Source organism: Neomonachus schauinslandi, chromosome 7, assembly GCF_002201575.2.
Source record: "Neomonachus schauinslandi chromosome 7, ASM220157v2, whole genome shotgun sequence".
In the NCBI taxonomy this organism is placed as follows: domain Eukaryota; kingdom Metazoa; phylum Chordata; class Mammalia; order Carnivora; family Phocidae; genus Neomonachus; species Neomonachus schauinslandi.
In genome coordinates this window covers 126,078,784-126,088,823 of record NC_058409.1, presented here as the reverse complement: position 1 = coordinate 126,088,823, position 10,040 = coordinate 126,078,784, and the positions used below count along the sequence as shown (strand labels likewise).

The following is a 10,040-nucleotide window of genomic DNA, read 5'->3' as shown; positions in this document are numbered from 1 at the left end:
ATTCCATGTTTTAGATTCTATTACTTTTAGTTCCCTGACTTCTGGGTATCACATTGTGTTATTTGTTTGGGGGTTAATTCAGCTAGTTAGTTGGATTTGGAAAAATCCAGAATAACAATGATTAAACAATATAGGGATTTGTTTTTTCTTTTCTTTTCTGTTCTTCTCCTAAGTAATGCTGGTGTAAGCCCCATGCAACAATTTCTACTTTCATCTCATTGGCCAAAACTATGGTGTATACTATCCATACCTCCAAGAAAGGCTGAGTTTTCGTTGACTATATCACACCCAACAAAATAAAGGAAGAAAGAGAGAATGGGTATTAGGTAGAAAGGCACTGGCTTCTGACACAAGGTACCTATTTATTACGTGAGGTCCATTGGTGGCCGTGGAGCAGCGATTACAGGGCAGAGTGCTAGCCTACATGGCCAAATCCAGTGGATCTGGGTTCTAGTCCTGATTAGACTTAAAATTAGCCTCTCTAGTCCTTATTTAGCCTCTCTGATTTTGTCATTTATCGGAGTTTCTAAAAAGGAGATACTAATAATATCTCCCTAGAGTATTGTTGTGGCAATTAAATAAGGTAATCAGTCCTTGGAAAGTGCTCATTTAGAACAGTGTCTGAGTGTGGTTATGCTCAGAAAACATTAGCCATTAGCCAGTGTTGGTAAAAATAGGGTCAGATGCCCTTGTTTTTTGTTTTTTGTTTTTTTTAAGATTTTATTTATTTGACAGAAAGCGAGACAGCGAGAGAGGGAACACAAGCAGGGGGAGTGGGAGAGGGAGAAGCAGGCTTCCCACGGAGCAGGGAGCCCGATGTGGGGCTTGATCCCAGGACGCTGGGATCATGACCTGAGTCGAAGGCAGACGCTTAACGACTGAGCCACCCAGGTGCCCCCAGATGCCCTTGTTTTATAGAGAATGAGACAATGGGGAAGCATCTAGCTCAGTGGGGGCATTTCCCCCTCCCTCTCTCTTTTGTCACCACACCTATTCCCCACACCTATCCCTAGGCAGCCAAGAAGGCTCTCATCTCAGGGTCTTTGCACGTGCTGTCTCCTCAGCAGGCAACAGCCCACCTACAGAGATTCTCTCACCTCAGCCCCTCACTTTATTTAGGTCTCTTCTCAGACGGCCTTTCTTAATCCCCTCATATTTCCGTCATTCACTAAGCATTGACACTACCATAATTCTCTTCATACTATCAATCCCCATCTGACATTATAGTATTTTGTGTTTACTAATTTGCCACCATCACAATACAGGCTTCATGAGGCTTTGTAGGAACATTGTCTGTTTTGTTTAGGACCCTGCATGTGACAGGCACTCAATTGAACATCTGTTGAATGAATAGTAAATATTTAATCAACATTAGTTTATTTTTAAAATGTGAGATTTTCTAAAGTCAAAATAGGAATCCAGTCCAGCAGAAAAGAAGACTAAGGAACTTGGAACTTAGCAGAGTACAGAATAGGAGGACATCAAGAATTCAGGACAATCGCGAGGAGTTAGTACAAGACAGCCCAGTGTGAATCTGTCTTTGAATAAGGTCTGGATAAACCCAAGGACCTTTTTGTGCACCTCCCTGCCAGTTTCAGGAGTTAGCCCATGGACTTCAGGTGACTCTGGGGCTGTGACTTCGGCCAGATGATTGGTTTCACTTCATTCAGTGTTTCTCCATCTTTTGCATTAATGTCCTGCTCTCCTCACCCTGGAGAAAAAACTTAATTTAAATTCTAACATAAAATATTAGATATTAAGGGGTAAGATTCTGTCATATAGGATTGAACTTTGCAGGCAGGCATTAGCCATTACAATATCTAAGATTTGTTGGCCTCCTCAATCCAGAACTACTTTTCACCCCCTCTTGGGTGATACTGCCCTGCTGCGCATGCATAGTGTAACTGAAAGAGGATCTGAGAAAGTTGGTAGATTCTAAACACAGTATCAAAATCTTTTAAGAAGGATTCATTTTAAATTTTGAATGGCTAAGGCTGTCAGCTTCAGGCAAGTCAAAATTAATTTAAATTATCATGGCTGTTTGCTTTGAGATGGGACTCTAATTGGAGAATTATGTATGATAGACAAAAGTGAACTGGAACATTCAGTGGACCTTCATGTCTACAAATTCTGCTCCCTGTTGAAATTGATCTTCAAGATGAGAAGCATTTAGACCTCTGCACAGGTCAGCCACTGAGGGACGTTGTATTTGTAATTAGTTGCAGGTTTCTGTTCTGAAACTTCTTTGGGTCAATGTTTTGTATACTGGAATGTTTCATTGGATGTTGTGAAAGAACCACTCATAGTATTGCAAAATTGTGTATCTTTTCTAATGCCCTGAGTCATTTCAAATCATTGTAGTAGATTGGAATGCTTCTACTCCCCTTGTTTATAGAAACAGGAAAAAGACTTGATAGAACAGGGGGGCTGGAAGGATTACTGGAAAATTCCCAATGATAGGCATGGAGTTCAAAAAGTTATATAGTCCATGAACACCAAAATAAGACTAAATATCTTGAAATAATTTTTCCTTTTCTGAAAACTCCTTCCGTGCCCCCACAGCATTCACAGTCAGAGGGTGGGCCCCCAGGATGATATCTCTTGGCCCAGCTCCATGTTGAGCCAACCAGCTTTGCTCACCTCTAACGTATTAACAACTTTTGAGTTGCAAAGTGCAGGAAACAACTCAAGGTAAAGTTTATTTTCATTTAAAGGGTTTTCTTATCTTAGTTTTGCTTTACCTTTCTTCTTTTTTCCTAAGTAGTTACATTTTTTAAATGTGATTTAATGTAAGGATTGATACAGTCATTCAGGTTGAAGAGGAGGGTAACAATGCAGCCCTATCTAGGGTGTCTGAAACTAAGACAAATTTTTTGTTTTTTCCTCTTCCAAGAATACTGTGGGGAAACCAGAGTGTTCTCTCCCCAGTCTTGCACCTCTGCCTTCTCCTAATTAATTTTATTTTATTTCTTGGCAGGATGGCTTTCCTTGCTACTTTGCTACTCAGTTTACAGCAGGTAGAACATTGCCATCTAGAGCCCCTAGTTCAAAAGTTATAGTTCTCTTCAAGACTAGACCCTCCCTCTCTCTCAGTCCTAGTGCTTAGTTCTCAGGGAAGAACTGTGTTCCAGCTTGTATGAGATCCCAGCTCTGGACCCATCACCAGGGGCTGGGGGGCTTATATTATACAACCATGGCTTCCAGGAATGTACCTTTGTCAATTCTGTTAAGAGAGTTGTCATAGACTTATTACACACTGGTTTCCCCTCATTTAGGCATCTCCCCACCAGACTATGAAATCCTTTAGGGCGAGGAATTTGCCTTATTGATGGTATATTTTCAGTGCCAAGTTCAAAGCCTGGTTCTTAATTGATGTTCAGGAAATATGTATTGAATGAATACAAGTTGACAGCAAGAAGAAAAATTCTCTAGGGTTTTCTTCGATCAGATTTATTTAAAGAGCAACTTGCCCAAGATATTTACCCTGTTTTCATATGTATGCGACCATCTGAACTATGACTAATATCCTGAATCATTGACCATTAAAATTGTAATTTCCAGGGTATTTAAAAAATTGTTTTAAATGATTGAGAGTCTACAAGTTGATGGCACTGTGCTGGGATAGGGAGTACACCAGTGAATAAGACACTGTCACTGTATTTGAGGACCTCTCCAGACCTTGGAGATCACTTAGCTTAACTTTCTCATTTTACAGATGAGAAAATGGAGACTCATAAAGATTGCTAGGCCTGATGGAAAATGTTTTGATTTATTCATAAGATTTTAATATGTCTGTGTGGAGTCACTTTGCAGTGAGAGGTGTTACTTGTTTTGGCCAAAGGGAACATTCAGTTTTTGTACATTTATGGATTATCTTTTCTTTGATCTTGCGTTTCTTTTTTAATAGGCATGTGATTATGTAGATGATATTTGCTAAGCTTTTGATTTATTTGGAACCAATTAATAGCTGGCACTCAAGTTCTTTGGAAGCTCAAAACTTGCTATGTTGGAAATTTCTTTATGGTTACTGAGTAATAAGTCCGTGTATTACTGACATGGCTTCTGACGCCTCTCCCATTTATTATTATTCCTTGTTAAATCTACTTCCTGAGAAAGCTAGAGAATGTTTTCCATCTTAGATGGCATAGTTTATGTTGCCTTTCTCTGGGCGAAAGTGAAATTCAGAGAAGAGAATGAAAAGAGTCATTTTTCTGTGTTTACGAAGGATGGAGGTAAACGTTTTCTTTGGTGGATTGGCAATGGAATTCAATCAGCCTTTCATTGTGGGGACGTATTGTGTGCCAGGCACTGTGCAAGATTCAGGGGGGGGCCAGATTGCTGCCAGCTCTCATGGGGGAGACCCGCCTGCTGCAACTGGCAATGCAGAGGGGATGCATCACTGCTCTAAGCAGTGTGGTCAAGGGCAAACCAAGGAGAGGCCAAGTCTCCGCACCCAGAAGCATGGAGAAACATTTCTCTGGAGGAGATAGCTTTGGGGTTGGACTAAGAGTAGATCAGTTGCAACAGTTTACCAAAAGAAAAGAGGAGAAATGACTAATAGCTGCAGGGTGCATAGGGACATGATCCCCTCTGAGGCTATGCGATGAAGATGGAATGATGGCTGAGCTTAGGATGGGTATTGTCCTAAGCCAGAGCCCAAATCTCTCCGTGCTGTTGATTGGCTCTTCCTCTTTTTGACATCATTGTCAGTCCTGGAATGGAGAGCCTTCCTGTGTATGCAGTTGAGCTGATCAAGACAAATGGACATAGATTTTAACTCCCTAAGAATGTAAGCTCTTACATACGTCTGGAACCCCTCTAACAGTCTTCTAAGGAGTCTTTCACATAGCCTCCTGGTTGGATATGAGTTTGATGGGAGGTGTTTTAGAAAAAAGTCCTCTTATTTCCCTGATGATCAGGAAAACTTCCTGGGGAAAGTCATTGTTCCAGAGGTTTCTGTCTGGGGGAAGAGTGTGTATGTATGTGTGCATCTGTATATCTGTGTGTCTGTGTCTGTCAGTATGTCTGTGTATACAGGGTGGAGGAATCTTAGCTGGGGAACGAGGAGAGGCATGAGTTTCCTGGCTCAAAAAAGCAAACATAGTCCTTCTGTATTACAGGAGGCCACGTGTTCTGTATCAGAGGGCTCATAGTTGTGACCCAAATTTTTTGTTTTTTTCCTCTTCCAGGCATAAATGGGACCAGGTGAGGTCATGCTTTGGCTGCTGGAGGCATACCCCATTTCTGGGTCATTTGCATGGGCCCCGCTGTGAAAGGAACCAAGCAAGAACTTGTCAGACACTTCCGTCCTTCTCTTGGTGAGCACTCCAGGCACAGCAATTATCCCACTGTGGTTCTAATTGTGTCCTGTCCTCCTCTTGCCAAAGCAAACAGCCCAGTCTCAAGTAGGCATCCTTTAGGCTCATCTGCCAGCCTGAACATGAACACAGGCAAAGCTGATGATAGCCAGGGTTCCCAAGGGACATGGGGCCTTCCAGGGTCCAGCCCCCAGAAGCAGGTCCTCTCATGATGTTGGTGTCTGGGAGTGAGCACCATGCCCATCACCCAGGACAATGCCATGTTACACCTGCCCCTCCTCTACCAGTGGCTGCAGAACAGCCTGCGGGAGGGTGGGGATGGCCCAGAGCAGCGGCTCTGCCAGGCGGCCATCCAGAAGCTGCAGGAATACATCCAGCTGAACTTTGCTGTGGATGAGAGTGCGGTCCCACCTGACCACAGCCCCCCAGGCATGGAAATCTGCACTGTGTACCTCACCAAGGAGCTGGGGGATGCAGAGACTGTGGGCCTCAGTTTTGGGAACATCCCTGTTTTCGGGGACTATGGAGAAAAGCGCAGAGGGGGCAAAAAGAGGAAGACCCACCAGGGCCCTGTACTGGACGTTGGCTGCATCTGGGTGACAGAGCTGAGGAAGAACAGCCCGGCAGGGAAGAGTGGGAAGGTCCGACTGCGAGATGAGATCCTCTCACTGAACGGGCAGCTGATGGTCGGAGTTGATGTCAGTGGGGCCAGGTGAGTGGGGCAGTTGGCACAGGGGCTGGATGGGGGACCCCTGTGGCTCACTTAATGTCTGCTGCTCCAATCTGTAGCTACAGAGGGTTATGAGACCTACTCTGGTAAGAAGCCAGTGACAATTTATCCTATAAAGGGAAAATACACTAAGTTCAAGGATTGTGGTATTTGTATTTTTCTTTTTTTGTTTCATTCTCTCTTAGAGGACTCAGACTCAGAGTATTTTCTTTTTTCCGGACATTTGGGTCAGAAATAAAAGAAGTGGTACATGACACAAGAGTATGAGAAATGTCATATTGAACCTGTACCTCTGAAAACAATAATACATTATATGTTAATTGATTGAATTAAAATAATTTTTTTAAAAATTTAAAAAGTAAATATTTGGAAATATAATGGTAAAAAAAAAAAAAAAGAAATGTCACATTGAGTTAGATTCCCTTCCTCTCAACCCAGCATCTCCCCTCTAGTTGGAGCACCAAAGGTTTGGTCCTGGATGTATTTCTCTCTTCCTGTCCCATGTCACCTTACTCACAGACTCATAGTCCAAAAGCCCTTTGAGATACTTAGAACTATCTTTAGACCACCAGCCACCCCTGCCCTTGGCCCCAGTTTTCCCATCCTGGAAAATCCACTTTATGATTAGCATATTTCTGTTTTTCATCTGTGTGGCCACCCATCATGGCAGTAAGTTATGATTGGACTGTAGTTTCCCAGGTGAATCAGAGTCCCCAAGACCACCCTCAGCCTCAGTGATTTACTAAAAGGATTCAAAGGGCTCAGAAAAACTCAGGGTTACAGTTTATTACAGTGAAAAGATAGATTAAAATCAGCAAAGGTAAAAGGTACACTGCGTGGGGTCCAGGAGAAAGAATAGGTGCGAGCTCCCAGTTGTCCCTCCCAGTAGAGTTGTACTGGGAAGGGCTCAATTCTCCCAGCAGTGACATGTGACAACATCTGTGGAGTATTGTCAACCAGTAGAGCTCATGAGGCTTGGCACCAGGGTTTTTCTTGGGGGTCAGTTACCCAGACATGGAGTGCCTGTGTAGCTGACCTTAGTTACTCAGTGTCCAGTCCTTCCAGAGTTCAAACTAATGCCACATGGCCCAATGCCCCTGCCATAAATCACATTATTAGCATAAACTATCTGGTATCAGGCTGACTATCCCAAGGGCATAGAGGTTACCTCCCAGGAGTTAGTCAAGAACCAGTTCTTTCTTTAGAATGGACATGGGTTGAATACCCCAAATTTGCTGTGTTAACCCTTTACACACCAGGGTTTTTGTAATGGTTATATGTGGAAGAGACAAGAAAAGAGAAGTTTGAAGATACTCTGAGACACATAACTTTTGTCAAGCCTTCAGGGGCTCCTGTGAGGAGGGCTTCTCTGTCCCAAGAGAAGAGAATCATGGAGAGAGGGTCACCTTGAGAATCATGGTGACCTTTCAGTGAGGAAGACATCTAACCCAAGGAGATCCTGAAGGGAAGAAGCCAGAGCAGAAGTATCTTAAGTTTAATCTTTTCCTTCCCTTCAGTCTTCTACCAGAGCTTTCCATTGGCAGAAACCAGCCAGAAGCCAGTGACAAGGGAGCTCATGGAGACTGTCCACATGTGTCAATCTGGGGCAGAGGGCAGGGTAGAGAATGGGGGAGAGTGGGCACGGAGGGGCAACAAGAAGTCATCAGGCACATATACTGTGGTCTAAGTTTAAATGAACCAATGCATGGAATAGTCATAGCACAGGGCTGGCTGGCATGTGTGAGTACTTACTCAGTAGACTCTCACCAGTATTATCTTTGGGTTGCCTATCTGACTGAAGAGATGTTCTTGGCTCATGGCTGGGTCCTGAACTGGCAGTTATCGGGAGAAGCTTCATTTTCAAGGAGGGGTGTTGAAGAGAAATTATTCTATTTAAAATTAGAAATTGTTCTTAGAAAAGAAACAGGACTGGCCACTGTAGTATTCGTTGGTGTTGAGAAGGTGACCTCCAGTCCCTGGTGGCTGAGTCCTCAGGGTTAGAAGCAGGGATCAACGTGGAGCTTGAGGCAGCCCTCCCAGAGCTGCCGCTGAGAGCCCCCACCATTTGCAGCTGTCAGCTTTGAGGGGAGCTGCTTTGGATGCAGAGGCAGAAGGAAGAGCAGGGATGGGACATCCAGTAGGAGAGCATAATGGTCAAGAGCTCCAGCTCTGGAACCATACAACTAGTGCTGCCTCCTCAGGCTCCCACACTTACAAGCTGGTTGACCTTGGAAAAATCATCCCTCTTAGCCTTGGATTCCCTGTTTGTGACATGGGAATAACACTACTGAACCAATGCAATACAATAATGCATATAAAGGGCTTAGCCCTATGTTTAATACACAGTGTTCAATAAAATATTAGCCTCACAATGACTATTCTATATGAGAGTGTTTGCAAAGACTGGGAGTTTCTTATCCAAGAGGTTGATAGAGTCTTTAGGATTTGGAAGAGTGTTTCCATACTGGATAAGTTTTCTCATATCTGTTAGGCTCCTTAATGGAGACTCCAAGGAGGAGGCAAATATGGTGCGATAGGGGAAGCAGTAAACTGTGTCTGGGATTCTGGGTTCTCTCCATAGGTCTTCTAGCAATTTTAGCTTTGAGACTTTGAGTAAGTGTGTTGGGATGTTGGAGTGAGGGTGGGAGGGAGGTTAACTGCAGCTGCCTATGCTAATGTATTAGGAGTGAATCTCTGAAACATTTCATATGACCCACCTGAGCTGGTTTTATCATTCTAGAAGCTCACAGAGGTGAAGCAGTGTTCCCGTGATGTCACAGTGATAACTGGCAGAGCTGAGAGACTCAGTCTCTCTCTTCTGACTCCCAGCTAGGGGTGGTACCTGATCCAGCACACCATTCCATTTCTGTGTGGTCAGGAAGAGATATTTGGATGGATGTGGTCAGTGGGCATCTGGAGTGAAACAGCTGAAGTCGAGGAGCTTGGAGAATGGAAATAGGACAAAAGGTCGGGAAACAGGTCTGTGAGATTGCTAATTGTTATGCCTGGGTGTTCTCAAATGTACCTGGGATTTGTTTTAATCAAGTATGATAAGACATGCAGACAGGAAAATGACTGTCATAAAGGAAGAAGTTTACACTCACAGATCCCTAGAAACAGGAGGAAAAGCACACCCTTCAGGGCTTCATGGAGAAGCAGCAATGTTAGTCAGGAGGCAGGGGAAGAAGAAGGGAGAACATGGCCCAAAAAAGTCTTTATTGGGGTTTTCAAGGGAAGGCTTCATGGAGAAGCAGCAATGTTAGTCAGGAGGCAGGGGAAGAAGAAGGGAGAACATGGCCCAAAAAAGTCTTTATTGGGGTTTTCAAGGGAAGGTTTGGGTGAAGCATGGTAGCTACTCTGAGCAATCTTAGGATTTGGTAGTTGGAATAATTTCAGCAGACTCTGAGCTATAGGATGGTCTCTGGTTGTCTAGTACTTGGCCTGGGATGACTTAGGGGCAATATTGTCTTGATGTATGAGAGTCTGACAAAGGAGAGAGTTGGGGTGTGGGCTCTGGATTGGTTGATTTGTATATCAAAGGCACACTCTCAGGGGAGTTGTTTGCTATTTCTAGGAATTGGCTAAACCCTGGGAAGGTCAGTCTCTCTGGAATCAAGGCCCCAAATGCCAGAACATCAGGAATACAGAAAATAAGGAAATTTTCCACAGCTGAGGAAGTAAATCTCCCAAACTAACTTTTTCACTAGTGAACAGTCATGACTCTGGAATTCCTTTCTCTGATGGTACAGTCATGTGTATATGCTGGATGGTGACATCTCCCCAGAAGCCCCAGAGATGCAGGGGCAATAGAAGGAAAAGACCAGGACCCATGGGTTGGTCTTCAAGAGAAGTATGAATGTGAATCAAGTAATGAGGACTGACTCCTAGAGTCCTGGGCTCCCAGTGCTCATACAACCAAGAAGTTAACAAGACAAAAGGAGACTAGCTCAATTTTCCAAGGTTCCCTCCCTAGTTCTCTGGTGCAATTTGTA

At 43.8% G+C, this 10,040-nt stretch overlaps 1 protein-coding gene across 1 annotated transcript in view; it reads left to right on the top strand.

Moving 5' to 3' along the window:
• Positions 1 to 5,414: 5,414 nt before the first annotated feature.
• PDZD2 (PDZ domain containing 2) overlaps positions 5,415 to 10,040 on the top strand; it is a 217,703-nt gene continuing 213,077 nt past the window's right edge. Inside the window, exon 1 of the mRNA XM_044917177.1 lies at positions 5,415 to 6,030. Coding sequence (XP_044773112.1) covers positions 5,555 to 6,030 — 476 coding nt within the window. The 5' untranslated portion in view covers positions 5,415 to 5,554. The remainder of the gene's footprint in view (positions 6,031 to 10,040) is intronic.